At 45.4% G+C, this 27,887-nt stretch overlaps 1 protein-coding gene across 16 annotated transcripts in view; it reads right to left on the reverse strand.

Annotated features, from left to right (window-relative positions):
• The window catches only part of ST8SIA4 (ST8 alpha-N-acetyl-neuraminide alpha-2,8-sialyltransferase 4), a 105,696-nt gene extending 78,830 nt beyond the window's left edge, over nt 1–26,866 (reverse strand). For 5 of the 16 annotated variants that reach the window (XR_004420693.1, XR_004420692.2, XM_042780176.1 and 2 more), the window contains exons 1-3: nt 26,385–26,848; nt 12,519–12,650; nt 786–1,043 (exon numbers count right to left, since the gene is read on the reverse strand). Coding sequence is in view for 14 of the 16 variants with exons in the window: in XM_042780176.1 (XP_042636110.1) it covers nt 786–1,043; nt 12,519–12,650; nt 26,385–26,497 (503 nt within the window). In the remaining 2 variants the exon portion in view is untranslated. Of the gene's footprint in view, nt 1–781; nt 1,044–9,540; nt 9,867–12,518; nt 12,651–26,384 lie in introns of those variants that run through there. The other 11 variants (XM_042780177.1, XM_033085024.2, XM_033085025.2 and 8 more) reach the window with 9 other exon arrangements.
• Between the last annotated feature and the right edge of the window lie 1,021 nt (nt 26,867–27,887).

Here is a 27,887-nt window from a genome sequence, read left to right on the forward strand (position 1 = left end):
CATCATTCTTCAAGGTGAAAAAAGAAAAAACAAATAACTCACAATGACTAATACTTCTATATTGCTTTCTGATACAACCCTCTTGTTGTCTGTCCTTTCACCCTTCTCAAACCAAATAAATTGAAACTTCTGCTTCAAAAGCAAAACTACCCATCTCTTGCTCAGCATTTTCTACAAAATGCCAAGATGTCAAATGAGGTCAGCTTTGATATGATACACGAAATCCAAAGGTCCTCTATTGTGTATGTTTGAAGATCAAATACAAAGTGAAACATCATTTTTCCCCCAAACTGCAAGAATAGACTCTTAAACCAAAGTGAAGGAATATATTAGGTGTGACTTCCAGCTACCTCAGTGGCATCCTGGTTTAGCATCAATACACCACACTGAAATTTTACTGCATGCACACAAAAACAATGTAGTAATTTTATAAAAGGCCATCTGTGCTGACCAAAAGCTAAAAAAGAGTATTTTTAAAAGAGAAACTATTTCTCATTTATTCTACCAAGACCTCTACAAGAATAATTTTGTCTGGAATAAGGAGAGCAAAAAGTAAAATTCAGAAATGAAAAACTTTCTCCCTTGTTTTATTTTTACTGTAAAAATAATCTTCTTGTCAGTAATAAAGACATGAATTTAAATTTGGGGAATCATAAGTTGATGGATACTGTTTCAGATTAATTTCAGATAATGCCTGTAATACGTACCTCAGATTAAAACAGTTGTCCCACCTTTTCTCCAAGAAGCATAGTAGCCTGCATCTTCAACAGCAGATAAAAACTTACCTTATTACAAAGTCATGGCTATCAATCTCTTTTCCGCAACCACTCTTTAGAAGGATGCCAGAATTCCCAACAACTGCACAGGTTTTAAATCGGCGATTTTTCATTGGGGAAACTTCAGGGAGAAGGCTGTGCAAATCCTGAGAAATGTTTAGAGTGCGACGTCTGTCCAGTACATAATGAATTACATCTCCTGGCTTGAAGCTACTTTTGACCACTGAGACATCTCTTTCAGCATCCAAGAACTGAAGAATGTTCTTCCTACATTGACATAAAAATACAGAGATAATGTCCAAAATTCCCTGCTTGAATGGAGTTTATCTAACAGCAATATAGACTGTACAAGGCATACAACATAAAGCAGAAGGTAGACACTGTCAGTCCTGCTAGAGTAATTTCCCATGTTCTAGGATGAGTTAGAGCAAAGCTTTTAGAAGGAAATCCACACTGTGGTTTACAATGCAACATGTAAATACTGAAGAAAAAGAGTTTAATGACTTATACACACAAAGGCACAGAGAGATGAAGGAAAGATAACTGAAAATTTGAAGGCATACTGTGCTTGACTATCTTCACAAAAATTTCACATATTTCAAAAGGAATGTGGCAGTTTGATTTCATAAAAACATAAATACATAAAATACATAAATACAGTAATTTCACGATTATAAGTCACACCGAGTATAAGCCACACTTCCGGGTGCCAGCAACTTTTCATTCTTTGTCCATACATAAGGCGCACCTGATTATAAGCCGCACATTACAACACAGAGTGTGATAAAAGATATCTATTCTATCACCATCTGTTGACGGTGGGGACAGTGATCCTTATCTCAACAGCAGATATTCTGCTAATAGGTCATCCATTGAAACCAGGCGGGGCATTGTTCTTTATCTTTTCACAACCCATCCTTCCTCCAGCGAGTCATTTTCTGCTAATGGCCCATTGAGTCCCACTGTCTGACTGATAAAATTACTTCATCCCATTGGAAATTGCTCCAGCCAGGGGGAAGAGCCCAACATTTCTTACCAAGATAAAAACAGAGATTTTGGGACACTAAGGTAGCCCTTTCTCCACTGGACTCCAGAGGAAAGCCAGATTTCTCCACATCACCACTGGACCTCTGGAGGGAAACTGCACCTTCTGCAGGAGCACTGCTTCAACTGAATCACATCTGTCACTGCAAGATGACTGCAACCACCATTTAATGGGACTGCTACCAACACCCTGCCTGACAGGGTGTCAGGTTGTACTCTGACTTTGTCAGAGTTTGGAGTCTGTTTCTTTGTAGTACTGTATTTCTATTTTAATTTCCCTAGAAAAGAACTGTTATTCCAAATTCTCATATCTTTGCCTGAAAGCCCCTCGATTTCAAAATTATAATAATTTGGAGGGAGGGGATTTACATTCTCCTTTTCAAAGAGAAGTTCCTGCCTTTCTCAGCAGACTCCTGTCCTCCAAACTAAAATAGCAACTTTTTATTCTTTGTCTGTATATAAGCCGCACCTGATTATAAGCCGCACTTTGGGTTTGGGCCAAAATTTTAGTCAAAATGGTGCGGCGTTTAATTGTGAAATTACTGTACATTAAGTATTTGTGATCAGGAAATGTTATCTCTCACCAATCAGCTTGGCTCAGGCTATGTTTTCTTATAGGTTCTTATTTCACCATAAAAGTAATATATTCAGTTTAGCATAAACTTGCTCCTAATTAACTGAAGTTTAACTAAAGCTATCCTAATTAACTTGTTATGAGAATACTTCCAGTCTTTTGTACCAAAATCAACTTAAAACACATTGCAAATTAAACTACTGCAGCTCGGGGTCCAGTTAAGCTGTTAGCTGAAATAAAAATCTCTTACAAACTCATCAAGACTTTGAAATAATTGTTAAAACAATTAAACAGGTTTAGACACACACGACCAAATAAGAAGGTTTAATGAACTACCATGCATCAAATGAACTGTGGAAGTTGAACAGTTGTATACTCCCAGACCCCAGCAAGTAACTGATGAAGAATGTTTGCTTTTATGTCAGTTGAAACGCGAAGTCATAGTATCTGCTTATGGGGCCATTAGGATGCTCTGCCTAAGTGAAGGTAAAGCAGTTCAAGCCTGCCTCTATTTGCTAAAGTTATCAGTGCTGATGGAGAAGAGGGGGTCACCCTGCTTTTGTTGTTGAAGAATGCTCAGATTGGCCTGACTGATCAATCCCAATATTAAATACTGTTCTATGAAGAGCAGTCTTTCCTGACAGAAAATAGCACTGGTAAGGATGCAGCAGAGAGAGTTCCTGATAATGGAACCAACAAGTCACAGTATACTGATAAGTTCAGTAAAGTTGCATAGCAGATACATCTGACTGTCAATCACTTTATAGCACAAAAGCCAAGAGTCTCTTTTCAATGGCAGAGAATTCTGACACACTTGTTCTTGGATGGACTGTGTGTCTAGCTTCCTTCCTTGAGTGGGACTCTCTGTCCTGGGGTGACGTTATGGTGGCTTGTATCCCCAATCGTGTGTTCTGTTTAAGCGAAAAGTTTGTTTAGTCTACTTATCAGTTGGCTCCCCTCCCCCATGTCTGTGCTTGGGAGGCTAGCTCTGCTGGCCCAGGCTTGCTGCTGCTGCTGCTAGCTGCTTTCACTTGCTTTGCTTGCTTTTGCTAGCTTTAGTTTGTTTTTGCTTATTAGTTAGGCAGTCCAATCTCTTTCTGTGGACTGTTCTTTGTTCTTTTCCCCCTTCCCTTTCTGTATACTTTCTGAACCTGTTTGGACTGAACTTGGATCACCGAGGAATACCAGGACCCTGCAACTGAGATCTGCAGCAGTCATCCCAGCGCCGGAGACTGACACTACCCACAGGAGAGATTTTCCTGAGTTTGTCACCCTCTCACACCGGTGAAAAAGTTTTTTTGTCATCCGGGGTTGTTAATTTTCTTCTCTTGTTTTGGGAGTGTTTTGTTTAATTAATAAACAGGTTTTTTCCACTTTTTTTTTCCCTCTGCGGTGGTGGAGGAGGAGTCTTGGGGGGTTGGTTTGTTTGTTTGTTTTTTTTAAATTTGCCCTAAACTAGGACACTCTCCTTTCAGGTTACTCCTTAAGGCTGAGAAAAAGAGACTTGCCCATGGTCACTTGCATGGGTAAGTACCATCAATTTCTACTTAATTATTTTTCTGTTGCTTCAATATAGCTTCACTAAACAGTGTACTATAGTAGAAGTTATAACAATTCCATGTATTAAATAAAAAAGATCTCTTAGTCTAATTATTATCATCATGATCATCAATAAATTATTTTAATAACTTAAGTATATTTGATTTGCCATCTTAATCTTGTGGGACAAAGTCGCATAAAGGTTCAATTGCACTTGCACAATACTTTAAACATAAACAGTTGGCCAAGTCTGGGGCTAAGATTAGATCCAATCATACCTTGACGCCTCTTTGAGAAGGAGTTTAACATGCAAATGGTTTGGAAAATGAGTTCTGTACCTCATAACTCAGTGGGAGGGGTTCTCCAGTAAATTGTCCAAACCTTCCATTCTGCCCGTAACAGTGGGGAATGGGGTCCAAAAAATTGGCACATGTTCAATACTTAGGTTCAAAAGAGATACTTAATGACTGCAGTGTAATGACTAATGCATGCAATGACTAATAGTTGCACTGGCAGTGTAGAGCAGTTTTCAGTATACCCTTGATGGAAAAAAGCTAAAAAAATCCCTAAGCCAGAGCTGCAGGAGCAACTGATAGCTCAGGACTGGAAGTGAGCAAAGCTTTACAAGCTTGTGTAAAGCAGGTATGTTTGTGAAGAAAGATCACATCTGAACCAAGTACAACACTCTTAGGGAACAGACATGGAATGCTGAGCTGCAGCAGGGTGTTTAGTACATAATAAATCTACTAGAAACTTCTGCTTCTGCAAGTATTACAAGAAAAGAAGAAAAACAAAAACTTTAATTTTTCACTGCTGTCAGTAGGTAAGGCAGAATTTAAAACAAAATGGGTATTTTGTTGACTAGAATAATTTTATTTTTGCATATTAAGCTTCTAGAGAAGAACTTCCATAGAGCACAACCAAACAGGAAAAGATACAGTAATTTCACGAATACAAGCCGCACTGTTTTGACCAAAATTTTGCTCCCATACCGGGAATGCGGCTACTATTCAGGTGCGGCCAATATGTGAATAATTTTCTGACATTTTCAACCCTGGGAGTGCAAACCAAGTCAGTGCAAACTGTAAAGTCGAGCTCCTGCCAGTAAAACCCTGCATTTACGCGGTTGTTACAAATTGATACTCTGTTGCGCGGCGGGTGGAGCTGCTCTGTGCAGGCAGCACAGGGGGTGGAGAAGGCGGGGCAGCTCTCTCCTGCTGGCCCCACGGCGCGGGGGAAGCAGGGGCAGTTCTCTCCTGCTGGCCCCACGGCTTGGGGGAAGGCAGGGCAGCTCTCTCCTGCTGGCCCCACAGCTCAGAGGAGGCAGGGGCAGCTCTCTCCTGCTGGTCCTCCGGCTCGGGGGAAGGCGGGCAGCTCTCTTCTGCTTGGCCCCGCAGCTCGGGGGAAGCAGGGGCTCTCTCCTGCTGGCCCCGCGGCTCGGGGGGCTCCCGTCCCCGCGTGCCGCCGCCGCAGGAGCAGGCAGGCTACATCCCCGGCTCCCATGGCCACCGCAGGTGCTGGCGGGCTCTGTGCCCCCCCTGCCGCCGCGGGGCAGTGCCGGGCCGGGGTGACCGAGCCCAGCAGTGGCGGCGGTCGGCCCCGAGTGGCTCCGCCGAGTGGCAGTTCCGAGCTGGGCCACCCAGCCCTGTCGGCAGCCCCGAGCCCTCATGGCCCAAGCCGAGCCAGTAAACCCCGCCCTGCCGCGGTTCTGTTACTAATTGGCAACTTTGTTGCACGCGGGTCCTCGCTGCGAACACAGAGTGGCTTATACTCGGGTGCGGCTTATTTATGGACAAAAAACAAAATGTTTGCCAACACCCAGCGATGCGGCTTATACTCAGTGCGGCTTGTATTCGTGAATTTACTGTAACTAGAAATGTTATTCTAGCAGTAGCAACACTCAGTCACAGCCATAAAGGCAAAATAATCCCCAGAAATTTAAAAGGATGAACTCTAGAAACATCCATGGTCACTAACCAGCTCTTGTGTTGCTGCCTCAAGAAAGAAGAGTATGTCTGAATCTTGCAACCAACAACACAAAATACTCACCATGGAACTGATCTTAAAAGCCACAGAAGTGAAACAGAAGTGTTTTTTAAGTAATTCCTCTTATGTCCTATACTTGGGAAAAAAAAAAAAAAGAAAATAAAAGGAAAGAATATCTGCAATGTGCTGAGTTATCTGTTACAGCTGTAACATGCGAAGGAAGCAGCATCGGAGCAAAGGTAACTTATGCTAAGGTACATGAGGGACTCAGAATAACCATGCAAGATAGACAATCTTAAAATCCTGAGTGTAGTTTTTGTTAAGGCCAGGCAAGGTATTTTTATAAAAGGAAGACAAAGAGTCAAATTTGGCCTTTAAACTGAAGAAACTTTAAATCTCCTTGGGTTTGATAGTTTAACTTCATGGACACTCTGCAACAGATAGATCAACTGATACAAAACAAAAAAGAGCAAGAAAGAAAGAATTGACCAATCTAGAAGTACTAAAAATTGCTGCAAATATTCTTTACACAGGAATACAACTACTACAGCTGGGACTGAAAAGGATTATATGAATGCATCAAAAGCTACAAACATTATCTGCCAAGCTATCGAGAGACTAATTTCACATGAACTCTGACTTGAGAAGGGATGACCACAAACAAGTGTCAAAACCTCAAAAAATTATGTGATAGGTACAGAAACTAGATTTCCAACTACAAAAAGTCACATGATCACCAGATTTGCTTTAGTCCCTGATATCTACAAAAAAACAGTGTAAAACTGTCCATGTTAGCAAAAAAGTAGCAACATTCGTGCATGAACACAATATCTTCTTTACTACTTTAAAAAGAGGAAGGCAGTAAAGTTATTCAAACAGCGTGAAAAAAAGTAAAAGCACATTGGCTTCCATTATTCATTTGGTTGCTTAGATTGAAAATTAATTTATCTATATGCTCATAAAAGTCCACCAAAGAATTTCACGTGGATCTGAATTAGAATCAGATAAGCAACCACTCAACACAGCTGAAATTTCAAAAATGTCTACGGAATTTATTTTTCAAAAAAACGCTGAAGTGGTCAGAAATCACTAATCTTAGTATCTTCTCACATACTTAAAAATGCTTTCTTACCTGAAGCTGTCATTAGCATATTTAATTAAATGTGCACCCAGATATTGCAGTACACAAGAGAAATCTTTTGTAAGAGATATGGAATAATGCTAACATTAAAATTTTTAAATTGTTTCATCTGGCTGTACCCAGGTATCTTCTAATACTGAAAGCAATATGATAAATAATGCAGAGTCCATGCTATTGCTTTAAGTTCCTCTGTGCTACTGACTCATCCATACCATGGGGACAACAGTAGTTCCAATTTTCACATAAGCGCTAAGAGAAAAAAAATTACTGAGGGACATAACAAATACATGAATGTCTCAGTCACTCCCGATGCTGATTAACAATAACAACTTGTTTAGGCCTCTGTCCTGTCCCATGTTTATCTAATATGTTCCTAATAATCCCTTGTTGTGGGGCCTTGACAGCCTCCCAATGCACCTCTGTCAGTGCTTCCTCAGCCTTACTGGAAGCATAGTATTCCTCAGACCTCTTCTACAGCAGCTGAGGGTGCTCTTGTTCCTTATCCCTTGCTCAGGACTACACCTTGTTTTTAGCAATATCCTTCATCTACCTGAGGACAAGAAACCCCTCAACATTTTTTTTAAACTTTTATGCTGTAGATTTCTAACTCCTCCTCTTGATCTCCTTCAACTCAACTTTCTAACCCTAGCAAGTCCTGACTCTCCTTTGCATTCTGCAGCTGGAAGGCAGAAAGTGGCTCAGCCTTTAGAATCACCACGGATTACGGCCCTGATAAAACACGATTTTTTGCCAGCTAAATTAGTTGAATTAAAAACAACATGAAAGAACAAACTCTGGGGTAACAAAAGGTCACAGCTTGCTCTTGTACATGACTAGAATTCTAGCTCCTGTTGGTTTCTTGAGGAGGAAGCGGGCACCATAGGTATTTGCACCTGTGCTGGGTTTTACTTTAGTCTGAAAGAAATTTTAAGAAGAGCTCTTCCAGGAGCTTTTCAGATTCAGATTCTTCCAGGAGAATTATAGGATAGTCTGTGTCAGAAGGGGACTTGAAGGATCATCTAGTTCAACCACTAATTTGGATTTCTTAAAAACATACCTAACCTCAGCTAGTCCTGGAAGGGTTCCTAGGAGCTTCCAGCTGACGAAGGCCACACAAGCAGAAATGCTGTAATACAAGAGAGTGGGCGTGCAAAAGGAAGACGGCTTTTAAACAGACCATGACTCAACTATCGCTTATCACAGGAAGGTCATCCATATACTAGCTTTTCATGAAGATAAGCAAGGTAGAGTAAGACACATTGGCAAGCAAAAATCCCCTGAGGTTTATTATGACTAAGCCAGACCACAGAACCCCAGATTCTGTGTCTTTGACACAAAAACAATCAGAAGGAAACAGTGCAAGTGGCTTCAGAATATTGCTCCAAAAGCTTCAGAGCAATTGTAGTGCTCCACTGCTGGTTCTGTAATTACTGCTTGCACTTCAGGGACTTAACACAGCTGTTTCACACCAACTTGTAAGACAAAAATTGATAATAATCTGAACCTTTTGAAGAAGGAAGATGCTTTTTTTTTTTAGATGGTGCTGACATCTTACAAGTACTCATACTTTCCTGACAGGAAGTATTTCCTGCAGAAAAAATTGCAGTTTCTGCAGTTAAATTGCAGATATAAAACTTCTTCTTAATAACCTTCTTCTGCTCCTTGCAGCACAAATTCCCGTATTTATTTAAAAGTACAGTAATTTCACGAATACAAGCCGCATGGAGTATAAGCCGCATTTCCGGTGTGTTGGCAACGTTGATGTCTTTGTCAATAAAAAAGCCGCACCCAAATATTAGCTGCACTTTCGTTCACGGTGAACTTTCACAAAGTCATCATTTAGTAACAGAATCACAGATAGCCAACCTTGGAAACATTATTTCCAAGTGAAAAAAGACACAGACCATAGCTGCGGCAGCGTACCCTTTATTTACATGCTGAAAAAGACACAAACAATAGTGTGGTCATTTTGTGAGCATTCCCAATGGATCCACTTTGCCTTTAAACAGCAGCTCAGCCACGCAGGCACGGCCCAGCCCGGCCCGGCCCCTCCCCTCCTTTCCCCTGATCTGCGGGAGCACAGCACAGTATAGCGTGGCCCGACCTGGTCCGGCCCCTCCCCTCCCCTCCTTTCCCCTGATCCGTGGGAGTACAGCACAGTACAGCCCGGCCTGGCCCCTCCCCTCCCCTCCCCTCCCCTCCCCTCCCCTCCCCTCCCCTCCCCTCCCCTCCCCTCCCCTCCCCTCCCCTCCCCTCCCCTCCCAATCCACGTGAGCATGGCCAGCCGCACAGCCGCACAAGACTGAAAACACTTTAAAAAGTACAGAGAAATATCACACACTTTTATCAAACTGCCCAGAGAACACTCCGAGGGAACTCACCCCGATAACACCCCCTGCCCCTCAGTAACGCCACCATCCACAGGCAGGCAATAAGCTGTTCTGTGATTGGCTCATCGTCGGAACAACGGGAAACCATGGATTTCAAACCATTTTTGCTCGGGACAGGACCGGCACGGCACCAGGTAAGGACAGATATCACATTTTTGTTAATAAATTAGCCGCCTCGGATTACTAGCCGCACTTTCGGGTTTCCACCAAAATTTTGGTCAAAACAGTGCGGCTTGTATTCGTGAAATTACTGTAAGTAGAAGAAAGTCACAGACCTCCAACTGTGGTTCATTTCACACAAGTCACAGATGTGCTGTCATCAGCCCTGTGTGGAAGGTTTCCCCATATAGGTTTGCACCATCTCAGCCACATCCCCACTTTCTGAAACTATGGCCTTCATTACAAATGAAGTCTCCCTATTTCCATAAACATAAGGAAAACCTTCACATTACTACAGACAGTAGAAAGGAGTTAAGACATAAAAATTAGCAGATAAACCTTAGACTCTTCTTCATAACTGAAATAATTCAGATAGAAAAAGGAGCCAAGAAAGCAGTCTTCTTCCCTTTGTCACAGGAATTATCAATTCTTCTTCAAAGAAATTGCCAGCAATGAGAAGGTAACATCAGTTGCAAAAATCACTCTCCCACTAAACCAGTCATTGTCAAGGCAGCACATTTTACACAGTCTCATATAATATTCTCAATCACAGAAAGTCTAGTTTCTTCTTCTTAAGCCTGCTTAGTATCTTCAAAGGGCTGCTGCCCTCCCAAGAGGGCTGCTGCACTCCACAGGCTGCCCTATCTGGCTACAAAGTCCTAGAGCACCAGAAACCCAGTGGAAGCTTTCCTACTGTGGGGTCTCCTGATGAAGAAGATTTAGCACTCATTGACTCCTATCTGAGCCTGGCCTTGCCACGAATTCCTAAGGACTTGAGGCTGATAAATATATCACTAACTTGAGCAAATATAAAATGGCCAGATGTGATGCCCACAAAGGCAACAAAGCAATAGTAAAGTATAATACTCTAAATGCCAATCAACAAGATTTGACACATCACTGACCAGTAGTCCTTCCACAAAGCAAAAGTCACTATAAAATACTTTCTACATTTGAAAATTGCTAGTGTGGGTGGTAAGCTGATGTAAGACAGAAAAACATCTGTCATTTATGGGTGACTGTAAGTTTTATGAAATATCTTAATGATGCATACTAATGGATTCACAAATTATTTCTCCATTTCTTAGAACTGATAGCATTTTATATATTATTCAACAGGTCCTAGCTTATTTTTGTTTCTCTCTTACTGTTACTTCCTATGGTTAACCTCACACGACAAGACTACCAACCATTGCTCACATTAACAGCTGCAATGATAGACTATGAACCATCTTCATGGTCTACACAGTGCATGGAACATATTATGGAGGGCTGAGCAGTTAGTTAAACCACAAGAATAATTTATTACTTTGCTAGATACTTTTAAAGTTAGTCCTGATAGGTATGTAAATGTAAAACTACAGATAAAATGCTTCTTACTGCTTTAAGAAAGGTGTATAGCAAACCACTTGTAAAAGTGAGAGAACGTACACAATTTGGTCAGCATCAGATTGAAAAACGTGATAAGGGGTTGCATGCAGCTTCCTCAGTGAAAAGCATGCCTGATATCCCTCACCACTGAGCAACATAACTGAATGTGCTATGCATGTCAGTTATTCTGAAACTCATTAATTTAGTAGATTGAGATGATACACACGTATTAACAGGATGAAAAAATACTAAAGCACTCTCTACTGTTTTACCTCTTTGTCTAAATAATATATTTTTCATTTGGAACAGGTGGAAAATTGGCTTAACTCAAGCTTAACTTTTTCTCTTAATGTTAACCAAAAGGTTATTGTAATATTTTTCTTGCTTGTTGTTTGGCTTGAGCAGTAAGGTGTATTGGTTTTAAATGGTTCTGAAATGTGATACTCAATTTTTCAGTAAAATGACTGAGAATGGTTGTCTCTACTTACAGTCACTCGCTCATTTCCAAATCAGCTTACTTCACAAGTAGAAAAAGTTGTTTTCTCCCAACTTTCAGACCCGTAATTTTTAAAACACACATTTCTGAGCTACCTTTATCTTCTGCATGCTTTGGAATTAGGGACATAAAATAGCAGTCATTAAAAAAAATCCTTAAATTTCTCCTTCAGAGAAGCCATGCTTCTATACACGGAAACAATGCCTGGTTTAAGGGGTTTCCAAACTGTCTTTTAATTAAAAAAAAAATAAAATAAAGCCAAACATTTTTTGAAGTAGAAAGGGAAATCACATAAAAACCACATTTTAATTAGAAAACAGTTGTATTCCAAATCTTAATATTCAGAAAATCAAGTCAAATCTGCTATGTGATTGTTGTTAAAAATAGTTACAGTAATTTCACGGCTATAAGGTGCACCCTTTTGACTAATATTTTGATCGAAACCCAGAAGTGCGCCTTATAATCCGGTGTGCCTTATATATGAACAAAATTTGGAAATTTGCCATCCCGTAAGTGTGAGCCATGAGCCGAGCCATGAGCCATGCCAGCCGCAGGATCTGAGCCGCGAACCGCGAGCCAGCCACAGGAGCCGAGCCACGAGCCATGCCGCGAGCTGAGCTGCGAGACCTGCACCAGCCAGTGCTGGGGGTGGGTGGGAGTGCCGTGGCCCACGGCACGGGGAGAGCACCTGAGGCTGCATTTAAACGCTATGCCAATCGTGACAAATGTTTGCAAATTGAGCACCAGCCAGTAAACCCCGCCATCATGCAATTCCGTTACTAATTAATTACTTTGTTGCACACTGATCCTCGCTGCAAAAAAAAAAGTGCGCCTTGTAGTCCAGTGTGCCTTATATATGGACAAAGTCCGGAAATTTGCCAACAGTTGGAAGTGTGCATTATAATCCAGTACACCTTACCGTCGTGAAATTACTGTACTTTCCTTCATTTTTCATAGAATGCAACACTCCTAGATCTCCACACTGCCAATCCAATAATAATAGGCAAGGTGAAATTAATTCTTTTTTGTTTAAGAAACTCACCTTATCTCCATTACTAAAGAAGAATTGATTTTCCAATCTCCTGCAGCATGTTGGAAGATTGAGGAGCCACCCTTTCGAATTATCTTATCAGAGCTATTGATCACTGATCTACTCAAAGTCAGTTCACCATCTCTGCAATGCAATATAGAAAACAGACAATTACATCAAGGCTAACTCCAGTTTAAATAATTTACATTCCAAGCAACAGCAATATATCCTTTTATTCACAACAAAAATAAGCCGCTATCTCTTAGCTTTCTAAAGAAACTAAACTGCAACAGAAAAAATCTATGAGACAGCGATCTGTAATACTTGAATATGCAAACTAAGACCTTAAATATGTTTATATTTGTGATGGAATAGACATAACAAGAAATACAATAAACTCCAAATTGTGAATCTGGAGAAAACTTCATTATGTTCATGAGGCAGATTCTGCACATCCAGGTTCCAAATTTCTAGTATTAAACTAAGAATTAAGTATTATACCTCAAGGCTTTTCCCAGTTCATTATGTGCAATACTGGCTTAACAGGTATCTTTGGCCTCCTGCTGACACTAAAGACTTTTAGGCATGGAATTCTGGAGTTTAATAATATACAAAATACAGTATTTCCCCAACACTTCATGAAACTTTTGCATGCACACATCCAAAACACCCAAATGGTCTTACCCTGTCCATCAGTCTTATAACTTTTTAGCAAGGTAAGCTTTAGGTGATGACCACTGAACACCTAGTGAGCTAGCACAAGTTGCAGTGGTATTAGCCAACAGGATACAAATGGGACAGAGAAGCCCAAATGCAACAAGCACAACTTAAGGTGTTAGAACTACAACTAATTTTTATTTCCATATCTTTCTATTATCATCCATAGTGTTCCTGTTTAGATGTCAGAGCAATGTTCAGCTGAGTTCAAACACAACTGCTAATCACAAATATACTAAAGTCGTCGGATGCAAATATCTACCACAAAAAATGTGTTGTTAATCAGGAGTCTTGTAACTCAGGTGTGCACAGGAGAATATAATAATGTACAATATAATATAATATAACATACATAACACAAAATAACATACATAACATAATTGTCTTGGGTTACAATACAGGATGGGATAAAAGGTATCTATTCTATCACCATCTGTTGAGGGTGGGGACCGTGATGCTTATCTCCGTGGGAGATGTTCTGCTAATGGGCCATCCATTGAAGCCAGGCAGGGCATTGTTCTTCATCTTTTCACAACTCATCCTTCATCTAGGGAGGTATCTTCTGCTAACGGCCCATTGAGTCCCACTGTGTGACTGATAAAATTACTTCATCCCATTGGAAGTTGCTCCAGCCAGAAGGAAGGGCCCAACATTTCTTACCAAGATAAAAACAGAGGTGTGGGGGACACTAAGGTAGCCCCTTTCTCCACTGGACCCCAGAGGGAAGCTGGATTTCTCCACATCTCCACTGGACCTCCGGAGGGAAACTGCACCTTCTACAGGACCACTGCTTCAACTGAATCACAGTTATCATTACAAAAGAACTACAGCCACCATTTAATGGGACTGCTACCAACATCCTGCCTGACAGGGTGTCAGGTTGTACTCTGGTTTTTGTCAGGGGTTGGGGTTTGTTTCTTTGTAGTACTGTATTTCTATTTTAATTTCCCTAGTAAAGAACTGTTATTCCTAATTCCCATATCTTTGCCTGAGAGTTGCTTGTTTTCAAAATTATAATAATTTGGAGGGAGGGGGTTTACATTCTCCATTTGCAAAGAGAGGTTCCTGGCTTTCTTAGCAGACACCTGTCCTCCAAACTAGGAAAGATTTTGGCGCCCAACGTGGGGCTCGAGGGCATCAAGAGATAAAAGGAATAACAGTTCTTAGGTTACCTAATTTTTGTGCTGATACAGAAGCCTCATTAGGTGGCAATATGTTGTCTAGTTAACCCTGGTTTGGGTGGTGTATGGTTGTGTCTGTATTTCTCCCATTTGCAGGCCCTTATCCCAACATGGGCCCTATAACTAAGGCTATTGTGGCTGTTATCCAGTTTGCTTTACGGGTTAACAAGGTGAGGAATTCATGGATTTTTAACTTCCTTTGGAAGGTGGGTACATGGATTCAGGGCTATCACACACTCATTTTTGGGGTTACTTTAATAATGGTACTTATTGTGAGGGAATGACACCAGGGGAAATTTTCTCCCAACCCTTCACCCAGATTTTTGGGTCTACCCCACCACTTTTTGAAGGGTTCAGATCTCGTCTAAATGCTAATGACATTATACAGTGGTTTGTGTTACTGATAGGCTTGTCCTATTTAACATTTAGAGATAAGGGAGGATTGAGCTGGATAACAACCCTGATACCTACTCCAGGAAACAGAGATGGTGCTGCAGACATTGACCCTGCCCCAGAAACTAGGGATGCTGCCCCAGAGCCTGACCCTGCCCCACAGCCCACCTCAGAAAGGAACCACCCGGAGTGGCTGGGGGTTCTAGTGAAAGAGATAGCCAGATGCTAAAGGTGTACCTTTCCCCATCTGGTGAGAGACCTTCCTCCTGCCCTAAAAAGGGAGAATCTAATGATGCTGCAGTAGAACCTTCTAACGTTACATCTGTCCAGGCTCCAACTATACCACAGGGGCACTCGCAGCCAGCAGCAGTCGCCCTTGTGGAAACTAGAAAGTCTAAGACAAAAACAAAGCACCTAGACAATAAGGATGATAAACGAGGCCCCTCAGAACCAGCAGGGGAACCAGAGGTTGAGATCGTCACTGAGTCCCTGTCGTATGAAAGTCTCTGTAATCTCTGAAAAGACATTGTACGGCGGGGCCGTGAAGTTTTTACAACTTGGTTACTTCAGGTCTGGGACCTTATGGGTGCAGGCGTGCAACCGCATGGTACTGAGGCAAGAAATTTGGGACCTTTGACCCAGGACTCAGCTGTACATCAGGTATTCGTAAGAGAGACAGGCCCCCTTTCCCTCTGGGAGAGGCCTTTAATGAGTGTGAGAGAGACATTCATCCACAGGGAAAGAATGCAGGAGCATCACCATAGAATGTGCTGGAAGACCCTTGAAGAAGGGATCCAACAGCTGAGGGAAGTGGCAGTATTGGAGGTACTTTTTGGGAGGGGTGGATAGCATGACAATGACCCTGACAAGGTCAGGTGCACAGGGCACATGCTGTGGAATCTGGCAGACCTGGGGCCATCTCAATACACCACATTCATTGCAACAATTAATACCGACAGCAACCAAGAAACAGTGGGTTCTGGTGCTAACAATCTCAGAAATTTTGAGAGCATGATCAATGGCAAGCTCATGTTTCTGCTGTGGTTAAGCAACTCAAAGAGGAGTTTAAGGAGGAGATGAGGGCAATAAGGGAAGGGGTAAGGAAGGTCAATGCAGCACCAGTGCGAGTCACGGACCACAAAGTCGGAACCCAACAACTCCCAGCGAGGGAGAGAGGGTACACCCCACGAGCTGATCTGTGGTTCTTTTTGCGTGACCAGGGGGAAGATATGGGAAAATGGGATGGGAAACACACTTCAGTCCTGGCAGCATGGTTGCATCAACTCAGGGAGGGAAACACTAACCAAGAGAAGTCCACTAAAGTGAAGGTAGCCTCAACCTCCCATAATCAAGGTGCAGGGTATAACAGAAGGGAGGATAATCGGTCAGACCCACTTGAAGGAACCTCTACTATGTATGCCCAGGAAGGAAATAATAACCAGGGCTAGAGGGTCCCTGCCTCTAGCCAGGGAGAGGCATAGGATAACAGGGTCTATTGGATGGTGTGGATCCGATGGCCTGGCACATCAGAGCCACAAAAACATAGGGTGTTAGTTGATACTGGTTCACAGTGTACCCTGATACCATCAGGACATGTGGGGGAAGAACCTGTTTCCATTGTTGGGGTGACAGGAGGATCACAGGAATTGACTTTGCTGGAGGCTGAGGTGAGCTTGACTCAGAAGGGGTGGCAAAAACATCCAACTGTGACTGGTCCAGAGGCACTGCGCATTCTAGGCATAGACTTCCTCTGGAGTGGCTATTACAAAGACCCAAAGGGATACAGATGGGCTTTTAGAATAGCTGCTGTAGCGGTAGAGGGCATTAAGCAGTTGAACACCTTGCCTGGACTCTCAGAAAACCCATCTGCAGTGGGACTGCTGAAAGTGGAAGAGCAACAAGTGCCAATTACCACCTCAACAGTGCACCGCCGGCAGTACCGGACGAATCGAGATGCCGTGATCGCAATCCACAAGATGATCAGTGAGCTGGAGAGCCAAGGGGTAGTCAGCAAAACCCACTCACCCTTCAACAGCCCCTTCTGGCCTGTGCGCAACTCCGATGGAAAATGGAGATTGACTGTGGACTATCATGCGTTGAACAAAGTGACTCCACCACTGAGCACTGCCGTGACGGACATGCTGGAGCTCCAGTACGAGTTGGAGTCCAAGGCAGCAAGGTGGTATGCCACCACTGACATTGCCAACGCATTTTTCTCCATTCCCCTAGCAGTAGAGTGCAGGCCTCAGTTTGCCTTCACCTGGAGGGGCGTGCAGTACACCTGGAATCGTCTGCCCCAGGGGTGGAAACACAGCCCCACCATTTGCCATGGACTAATCCAGGCTGCACTGGAAAAGGGTGAAGCTCCAGAACACCTGCAATACATCGATGACATCATTGTGTGGGGCAACACAGCAGTAAAGGTATTTGAGAAAGGAGAAAAAGTCATCCAGATTCTGCTGAGAGACAGCTTTGCCATTAAAAAGAGCAAAGTTAAAGGATCTGCCCGAGAGATCCAGTTCCTGGGAGTAAAGTGGCAAGATGGACGGCGCCAGATCCCCACTGAGGTCATCAATAAGATCACTGTGATGTCTCCACCAACTAACAAGAAGGAAATGCAAGCTTTCCTGGGTGCCATAGGTTTTTGGAGAATGCACATTCCCAAGTACAGTCAGATTGTGAGCCCTCTCTACCTGGTCACCTGTAAGAAAAACAATTTCCACTGGGGTGTTGAGTAGCAGCAAGCCTTTGCCCAGATCAAGCAGGAGATCGCTCATGCAGTAGCCCTTGGCCCAGTCAAGAAGGAACCAGAGATGAAGAACGTGTTTTACACTGCAGCCGGAAACCATGGCCTGTCCTGGAGCCTTTGGCAGAAGGTGCCTGGGGAGACTCGAGGCCAACCTCTGGTGTTCTGGAGCTGAAGTTACAGAGGGTCTGAAGCCAATTACACTCCCACAGAGAAGGAGATCTTGGCTGTCTATGAAGGAGTCCAAGCTGCCTCAGAAGTGATTGGCACAGAAGCACAGCTCTCCTGGCACCCTGAATACTAGTGCTGGGGTGGATGTTCAAAGGAAAGGTTCCCTCTACCCACCACGCCACCGACGCCACATGGAGCAAGTGGATTGCCCTCATCACAACCCGCCCGTATTGGAAACCCAAATCGCCCTGGGATTTTGGAGATAATTACGAACTGAAGGTGAAAATTTTGGTCTCACTGATGAAGAGCAGGAACAAGTGACCCGGGCTGAAGAAGTCCCACCATATAACCAACTGCCAGAAGAAGAAACATGCTACGCTCTTTTCACCGACAGCTCCTGCCACATTGTGGGGATGAACCACAAGTGGAAAGCAGCCGTATGGAGCCCCACATGACAGGTTGCACAAGCTACGGAAGGAGAAAGTGGATCAAGTCAACTTGCTGAACTTAAAGCGGTTCAGCTGGCCCTGGACATTCTGAAAGAAAGAAGTGGCCAAAGCTCTACCTTTATACTGACTCGTGGATGGTAGCCAATGCTCTGTGGGGTTGGCTGGAAAGGTGGAAAAAGGCAAACTGGCAACGTAGGGGAAAACCAATCTGGGCTGCTGATGACTGGAAAGACATTGCCACCCGGGTAGAGAAGCTACCTGTGAAAGTTCGTCATGTGGATGCCCATGTCCCAAAGAGTCGGAATAATGAGGAGTACCGACACAATGAGCAGGTAGATTAGCCTCAAAGATAGAGGTGTCATGGATAGACTTAGATTGGCAACACAAGGGAGAATTTTTCCTGCCTCTATGGGCCCATGATGCCTCAGGTCATCAGGGCAGAGACACCACGTATAAGTGGGCACGAGACCGAGGGGTAGAAGTACAGTAAATTCACGAATACAAGCCGCACTGAGTATAAGCCGCATCTCTGGGTGTTGGCAAACATTTTGGGTTTTGTCCATAAATAAGCCGCACCCGAATATAAGCCGCTCTGTCGTTCGCAGCAAGGACCCGCGTGCAACAAAGTTGCCAATTAGTAACAGAACCACGGGAGGGCGGGGTTTACTGGTTGAGCTAAGGCTGTGCAGGCTCGGCCCACTAGGGGCTGATGACGGGGCCAGGTGGCCCAGCCCGGCGCTGCTGCTCGGGGTCGGCCGCCGCTGCCACTGGGTTTGGCACCGCCAGCCGCTCGGGGCTGGCCGCCGCCGCTGCCACTGGGCTTGGGGCCGGCCGCCGCCGCAGCCACTGGGCTCAGTCACCCCGCGTCGGCGCTGCCCCGCAGTGGCAGGCTGGGACGGAGCTTCCCCCACTCCTATGGCAGCGGCGGTGGGCGGGGACGGAGCTTTCCCGCGCCCGTGGCACCAGCGGCAGGCAGGGACGGAGCTTTCCTGCACCCGTGGCGCCGGCGGCGGGCGGGGACGGAGTTTCCCCGCTCCTGCCGTGGTGGCAGCGGGCCAGGATGGAGCCTGCCTGCTCCTGCCGTGGCAGGCGGGGACAGAGCACCACGCCTCCTCCCCGGGCCGCGGCAATGGCTGCACGGGGCTCCTGTCGGCTCCCCGGGCCATGGCAATGGCGGCGCGAGGCCCCCGTGTCTCTCCCCTGGGCTGCGGCAGAGGAGGAAAGAGAGCTCTCCTGCCTCTCTCCCCGCCCCCCATGCTGCCTGCAGGGAGCCAGGGCAACAGAGTAACACTGTAACAATCGCGGAATGCCGGCTTTTACTGGCAGGTGCTTGGCTCGGCGCCCTGGCTGGCACGTCTGGGGTTGTAAATGTCAGAAAATTATTCACATATTAGCCGCCCCTGAGTATTAGCCGCACTTCCGGGTTTCCACCAAAATTTTTGTCAAATTGCTGCGGCTTGTATTCATGAAATTACTGTAACCATGGACAGTATCTTTCAAATTATCCATGACTGTGATACGTGCGCTGCTATCAAGCAAGCCAAGCGGGTCAAGCCTCTCTGGTATGGTGGGCGTTGGTCCAAATATAAGTATGGGGAGGCCTGGCAGATTGACTACATCAGACTGCCTCAAACCCACCAAGGCAAGTGCTACGTGCTGACCATGGTGGAAGCCACCACGGGATGGTTGGAGACCTACCCTGTGCCCCACGCCACTGCCCAAAATACCATCCTGAGCTTTAAGAAACAGGTCCTTTGGAAGCATGGTACCCCTGAGAGAATTGAGTCAGACACTGGGACTCCTTTCAAAAATGGTCTTATCAACACCTAGGCCAAAGAACATGGCATTGAATAGATGTATCATATCCCTTACCTTCCACCAGCTGCCAGGAAAGTTGAACGGTGCAATGGGTTGCTTAAGACCACACTGAAAGCACTTGGCGGGGGAACCTTCAAGAACTGGGAAACGAACTTAGCAAAGGCCACCTGGATGGTCAACACCCGAGGGTCCATAAATCGAGCTGATCCTGCCCAATCTGAACCCTTACACACAGTAGATGGAGATAAAGTCCCTGTAGTATGCATGAAAGGTATTTTAGGTAAGACTGTTTGGATTAGTCCCACCACGGGAAAGGACAAACCCATCTGTGGGACTGTTTTTGCTCAAGGACCTGGTTACACTTGGTGGGTAATGCAGAAAGATGGAGAAACCCATTATGTACCACAGGGAAACCTAATCTTAAGTAAAAACAGTGTGTAAGGTGTCATTATGCAGCTGGTAAGAGAATAAGGGGTGGATAATGTCTTGGGTTACAATACAGGATGGGATAAAAGGTATCTATTCTATCACCATCTGTTGAGGGTGGGGACCGTGATGCTTATCTCCGTGGGAGATGTTCTGCTAATGGGCCATCCATTGAAGCCAGGCAGGGCATTGTTCTTCATCTTTTCACAACTCATCCTTCATCTAGGGAGGTATCTTCTACTAACGGCCCATTGAATCCCACTGTGTGACTGATAAAATTACTTCATCCCATTGGAAGTTGCCCCAGCCAGGGGGAAGAGCCCAATATTTCTTACCAAGATAAAAACAGAGGTTTTGGGACACTAAGGTAGCCCCTTTCTCCACTGGACCCCAGAGGGAAGCTGGATTTCTCCACATCTCCACTGGACCTCCGGAGGGAAACTGCACCTTCTACAGAACCACTGCTTCAACTGAATCACAGTTATCATTACAAAAGAACTACAGCCACCATTTAATGGGACTGCTACCAACATCCTGCCTGACAGAGTGTCAGGTTGTACTCTGGCTTTTGTCAGGGGTTGGGGTTTGTTTCTTTGTAGTATTGTATTTCTATTTTAATTTCCCTAGTAAAGAACTGTTATTCCTAATTCCCATATCTTTGCCTGAGAGTCACTTGTTTTCAAAATTATAATAATTTGGAGGGAGGGTGTTTCCATTCTCCATTTGGAAAGAGAGGCTCCTGCCTTTCTTAGCAGACACGTGTCCTCCAAACTGGGACGTAATACACAGGACAAGAAATCTGTTCATCTGTTAAATAACCATGCTCTGAAATACTGCCAGTATGTGTCACTTAACTTAGAAACAGGATACCTGCCCACAACCCTTCAACGAAAAAAAAAGGGCAAAGATGCAAGACTTCAAGTTTTCCAGGAATTGCCGAGTTGTGTTTTTCTGTAGTTGTAAGTTCTGATAACAACAGGATCACTGCCCTTACTAAGAAACACAGCAATATTACTGCTGTATATAAAGCAATAATAGTAAATTATACAACAGATTAAATACAAGCTAATCTGCAATGGGACGTTAATGAAGCCAATGATAATATACAGTAATTTCTAAAATGTGCTGTCATTACAAATCCTCAATAACTAACAAACCAGTATCATACACTTCACCAAAACCATCCTGCATTATTCGCAGCTTCCTTTCTTCCTGACCTCCACGCCAACCTCCTTCAGCCTAGACATCACACTGAGGCAGAGGTAAGGCTGACACCTACTGAAAACCTACAACTTTAGTTTCAAGATCTGTACACAATTTACCCAAATCCTGTTAACTTGAAGACATGGGAGGATGCTGAAGAAGTTCATAAATCCAATAGTCAGAATCTGACACATTTTTCAATATTAAATTTTTTTTATTTCCTAAAACTTCTCCAAAATGGTTGTAATAATATTTATTACATATGTATCCCTGCATGTATTTTCGAGATGCATTGAGGGCATGCATCTGAAGGAAAATTACTAAACTACATCCAGGTAAAGTTCCCAGTGTAAAGATACTTTAGAGATGTCTCTAGTTTATTCTGCATTAAATATTATTTAGTACACACTTGAACAGTGAAACAGGTAATAAAATTTAGTAATAAAATGCATTGTACTTAAGCCATAGTATTTAAAATGTGGTCAATTTCCATAGTCACAATTTCTAACTGCAGTAAGTTACACAGAATGTACAGTAATTTCACAATTACAAGCCACACTGACTATAAGCCGCATCTCCGGGTGTCAGCAACATTTCGTTCTTTGCCCATACATAAGCCACACCCGATTATAAGCCGCTCTGTCGTTCGCAGCAAGGACCCGCGTGCAACAAAGTTGCCAATTAGTAACAGAATCATGGGATCGCGAGGTTTACGCGCTTGGCTTGGGCCGTGTGGGCTCGGCCCACTAGGGGCTCCAGGCAGGGTGAGATGGCCCATCTCGGCACTGCCGCTCAGTGGGGCCGCTCGGGGCCGGCTGCTGCTGCCGCCGGGCTCGCTTGCCCCAGCCCGGCACTGCCCCATGGTGGCAGGTAGGGATGGAGCCCACCAGCACCCACAGCAGTGGTGGCAGGTGGGGACGGAGCCTCCCCGCTCCCACGGCGGTGGTGTCAGGCGGGGGCGGAGCCTGCCAGCACCCGCAGCGGTGCCGGCAGGCGGGGATGGGAGCCCCCTGCCTCTCTCCCAGGCTGCGCTGCCTGAAGGAGGGAGCCCCCGCCACCCCCAGGCTGTGCTGCCGGCACGGAGCCCACCTCCACCCACTGCGCAACAGCGTAACCAATTTGTAACAATTGCGCAATGCCGGGTTTTACTGGTAGGTGCTCAGCTCGGCACCTTGGTTGCACTTCCGGGGTTGGAAATTTCAGAAAATTTTTCACATATTAGCCACTCCTGAGTGTAAGTCGCATTTCTGGGGGTGGAGCAAAATTGTAGTCAAAATGGTGCGGTTTATAATCATGAAATTACTGTACACTGAAAAAATGCTAAATTATGTTCTTAAGAAAGAAGGTCCTAGGCATTTTGTGCTAAAGTTATTACTATTAACAAAATTGTGCTCATTTACATCCTCCTCTTGCTTTTATTGAATTAGTTTTCACTAAGAGTAATATTACATAAATTAATGCACAAAAATAAAAACTTTCTCCAGGTAAGTCTTCATTGTGTAAATAACTGAAAAAAACTGGATTACTTTGTACCTTCTAGAATCATTGTAAATTCTCTCTGATATAAATTAAAGAGCTGCCATACTCTGAAAGCATCTTACAGTTGACAGTGTCAACCTTCACTTTGGATTACCTTGCCTTGGTAATCAATCAGACTCATATAATAAGACTCTCTTCTCATGAAGATTAAATAAAGTACAGTAATTTCACGAATACAAGCCGCAGCAATTTGACAAAAATTTTGGTGGAAACTCGGAAGTGCGGCTAATACTCGGGGGCGGCTAATATGTGAATAATTTTCTGACATTTACAACCCCAGACGTGCCAGCCAGGACGCCGAGCCAAGCACCTGCCAGTAAAAGTCGGCATTTCGCGATTGTTACAAAGTGTTACTCTGTTGCCCTGGCTCCCTGCAGGTAGCACGGGGGGCGGGGAGAGAGGCAGGAGAGCTCTGTCCTTCCCTCCCCTGCTGCAGCCTGGGGGAAAGATGGGGGGGCCCCACGCCGCCATTGCCGCGGTTCGGGGAGGAGGGGGGGAGCCTGCGCCGCCATTGCCGCGGCTCGGGGAGGAGAGGGGGAGCCCGCGCTGCCATTGACGCGGCTCGGGGAGGAGGGGGGGAGCCTGCGCCGCCATTGCCACGGTTCGGGGAGGAGGGGGGGGGCCCGCAACACCATTGCCGTGGCTTGGGGAGGAGGGGGGGCTCTGCCCCCACCCTCCGCCGCCGTGGTGGGCGCAGGGGGTGCTCTGTGCCCAGTCAGCACCGCGGCGTGAGCGGGGCGCGCTCTCCGTGCCCAGCCGGCGCCGCGACGGGAGCGGGGCCGGGGCGAGCGAGCCCAGAGGCGGCAGCCAGCCCCGAGCAGCCCCACCGAGCTGGGCCACCTGGCCTTGTCAGCAGCCCCTAGCAGGCCGAGCCTGCACAGCCTTAGTTGAGCCAGTAAACCCCCCGTCATGCCGCAGTTCTGTTAGTATTTGGCAACTTTGTTGCACGTGGGTCCTCGCTGCGAACGACAGAGCGGCTTATACTCGGGTGCGGCTTATTTATGGACAAAAAACAAAATATTTGCCAATACCCAGAGATGCGGCTTATACTCAGTGTGGCTTGTATTCGTGAATTTACTGTAACTGACTTCAAGCGTATTCCATATCAGTAGAAGACAACACTGCTTAAGAAACACTACTCTGCATGCATAACATGCATGTTTCTGTATTTGCTTAACCTTCAAAGGATATTACTTCCTATTTGAAGCAGGGTGTGCTTCACAGTAATTGTCCTAGCACATTCTTCCATGAAAGCACTCAGCTAGTTTAAAGTTTCTCATGTAATTTTGAACTGTATATAGGCAGTCCATTTCAGATTTCCTAGGATTTACCTCTGGTGCCACTAATAACCATAAAATGGGCCGCCTCGCACATCCATAACTTCTAAAAGTAAAACAACGCATAGAAATCTAATGTGGCTTGCCCACACAGCCAGTCAAAAATAAATCAATGTCCCAAACCCCTAATTCAGGAGAAAGGCAAATGTAACATCAGTAGTGTCAGCAGTTATGAGCAACACATTTTTAGGGTGTTTTTTCTGCTTCATACAGTAATGAATGGGATGACAGGCTGTGAAGAGAAAAAATATTTCAACAGTGAAAGTGAGCAGTACCATACAGTACAAGAGGTCCCCCTGATAAAGGAATATAGATTTCACAAAATGATTAGTCAGAAGTGTATTACAGTTGTATTTTAAAAGGTGTGTTAGGAACATACATATTTATCACTAAACACACTTGTTTCCTTTAATTTAGCATTAAAACAACAGTTTTAGAAAGTTTTAAGTGGTGAAAAACAAAGTGCAGTAAGCTGAAGGTAGTTTTTTCTTTGCAAACATATAAATTTCTGAATAATTTCATCAGTTCCTTTTAGCAGGAGAGGAAAGAGCACATACTAAGAAACATGGGTATCAATGACAATTCTACCTCACATGTTCTTCTTCACCTCTGCTTTCACACAAAATTTTAAACTTATGTACGTCTCCTAAGACTATAGATAGCTTTGTGGTATCTGTAACCAGGTTACATCCAGGCTAAACAAGAGGAAGAGATAACCGCAAGTTGCGAAAATCTTGGATAAAAAGGAGCAAAAATTGCACAGGTGAGGACAGTCCCTACTCTCAGTACGTGCTGGGGCCACAGTTGCCCAGCCGTGCCCAGCTGCCTGTTTCCCAGTCCCTCACTAGACTGTCTGAAAAAGACGGATGTGCTTTCTGCCTTTAACTCCGGGGCTAAGTAGGCTGTAATTGCTTCAGCTTCCTCCAGGCCTGTACGGGTACATACAAACCCGTTATGCCTCCTCCTCAAATTAAGGCAAGACAAGAGAACAAAAATCTGCTGTGAAAGAATTTTACCCAGACTCGACATGCACAAGCAAACAGAAAGTGTGAGTCTCTACCTTAGTTTTTACTGATTACATTAAACCACCAATAAATTTACACTCTGCTCCAGTGAAAAGAAAATCTTATACATCTCCAAGGAATAAATAGCTGGACTGAAAACCCAACATTCCAGAGAACAGTGGAAAGCTGGGAGAAAAATGAGGAATGCACGCATTCACATACATAAAGAGAAAGCTGAGGTGCAAACAAAAACGGCAAGGCACGGTGCTTTTCGTTTTGAGTCATCCACGGACAGCCAAGAGAGAGTATGTAACAGATGGTCTCAGCGGAGGACCAGACTTTACAATGGACGAAGCTCGAAAGGTAAGGGGGATGACTCACACTTCTCTCAGAGCAAGAATCCTTAAGAAAAAGCCAAGTTAAGTAAGGCTCCCAGGCAAACTCCAAAGACGTCCACCTGCATCCCAACATGACTGCCTGCCAAAGGCAAGGAACCGAGGCACAATCCGCTCCTGCGGCCGCCCTCGCTATCTCGGGCCGTCCCAGCCGCCGGGGCAGGTGACCCTAGCAGCATCCCGTTACGGTGGCTGAGCGGTAACTTCAGAAGCAGGGCAGCTTCCGATTTTTCCCGTGCATTTGCACCCACCCTGTCGCCGCCGAACCTCGGCAGCAAGCCCCGCTCGCCACCCGTCCCGCAGCGGCATCCGCGCCCTCCGCCAGCGCCTGACAGCTGCGAGAGCGCCGAGCTGCGCTGGCATCGCAGGCTGCAGGTCACAGCCCGAGCAGCGCCGGGGAACCTGACAACCCACGCGGGCACGCGGAGGGGACCTCGGGCAGGGACACGGCCCCGCCACCCCCTCGGACCTCCCTCCCGGTTCGGCGCCCCGCAGTTACCCGGCAAGAGGTGCCTCCTGGCGCTCCTCGGTCCGCGTTATTTCTTTCGTCTTATAGAAGATGAGGAGGAGACTTATGGTGCACACAGTCCACCGCTTCCTGACAGAACGCATGTCTTCTGCGAAATGCGGGCCCCCTCCCCCTTTTCCTTTGTTTATCAAGGCTGTGCTGGGAACAACTGCACATGCGGCACGAATTGCTAAAACCACGGCGATGTATTTTTTTGCTATTTTTTCCCCGAAATAATTACAGAAGATAAAATAACATAAAACCGGGCAGGAGCAGAGGCTGGGGGCTCTTTGGCGTTTAGTTTGTCTCTCGCCCTGCCAAGCAGTTGGGCTTGCAAGCGGTGGCTCTCTCGCGTCGGCCGGGGAGATGAATCCGCGGCGCCGCTGCGCGTTATCAAGCGAGCACCGCCGAGCAGCACTCAGCAGTTCCGCTACGCGCCCCGATCCGCTGCGGCGGCGCTCGGCCCAAGGCGCGGCCAATGGGCGGACAGGGCGGGCGGTGCCGGCGGGGCGAGAGGAGGTGGGAGTCCCGCCAGCAGCTCGGCCGGGTTTGGGAGGGCGTGTCTTCCTCGCCTGGTTGACGTCAGTTCTGCGTCTGTCGCCAGTTGGCTGTCTGAAAGTGAGAGCGAAAGAGTGGTAAGCCTGTGCCGCTGAAAAGGAACACACTTCCTTTTCAGAGAAGGATGAGGGGTTTTGTTCTTTGGTTATTTTTTCTTTCCCCTCGCTCCCGCTATGGATGATCGTGGCATTGGAGATTTTTTCCGGTCTCCCTTGTCCCAAAGCCGCAGGAGAAGGCGGAAATGCAGAAGGGGAGTGGCGTGGCCTCCGCGTCTGGAGTCCCTCCAAATCACCACCTATACCCGCTCCGCAGAGTGTTCCTTCATCCACATGGTCTCAACACGGCCATTGTTTTCCTAGTTGCTGGGACGGTTTCTCTGAAATGTACAAAAAAAAAAAAAAAAAAAAGGGAGGACAAACCACGAAACCCCGAAATGAAAAAAAAACTCCAACAAACCTTTGAGATGGATAATGCAACATGAAAATTGAATTATTGGCTACATCCCCTTTTCTCAGTATTGTTTTGTCTTTTCAAAGTCGGTGAACTGCCCTGGAACTATCCTGATTCGGTGTGACAGGGATCTGCCCACAACCCTGAAGTTTGCTCTTACAGACTAGCAAGACCACTATCACATTCCTCCCACGGGGACCCAGGAAGGGTTTGTGGTAAATCCAGTGCTACTTCTTTGTCCTAGCTTACAAGCAAGAACTCACGGGATGACAGAACCTTCCCTGGGTCTATTTGGTCTGGTATCTTGTGTCCAGAACTGATCCAGAACTGACATTTAACAGGAGAATGGCAAGGAAATTTGGAAGTAAGTACAGATTTTTCCTTCCCAGGAGAGTACTCCCTTGCAGGCATTAGGAGTGAAGAAAGATTAGAGAAGTTGTTGAACATCTTGAGGCTCGTAATAGTTGTTATGTTGGAAAAATCAGT

Source organism: Catharus ustulatus, chromosome Z, assembly GCF_009819885.2.
Source record: "Catharus ustulatus isolate bCatUst1 chromosome Z, bCatUst1.pri.v2, whole genome shotgun sequence".
In the NCBI taxonomy this organism is placed as follows: Eukaryota; Metazoa; Chordata; class Aves; order Passeriformes; family Turdidae; genus Catharus; species Catharus ustulatus.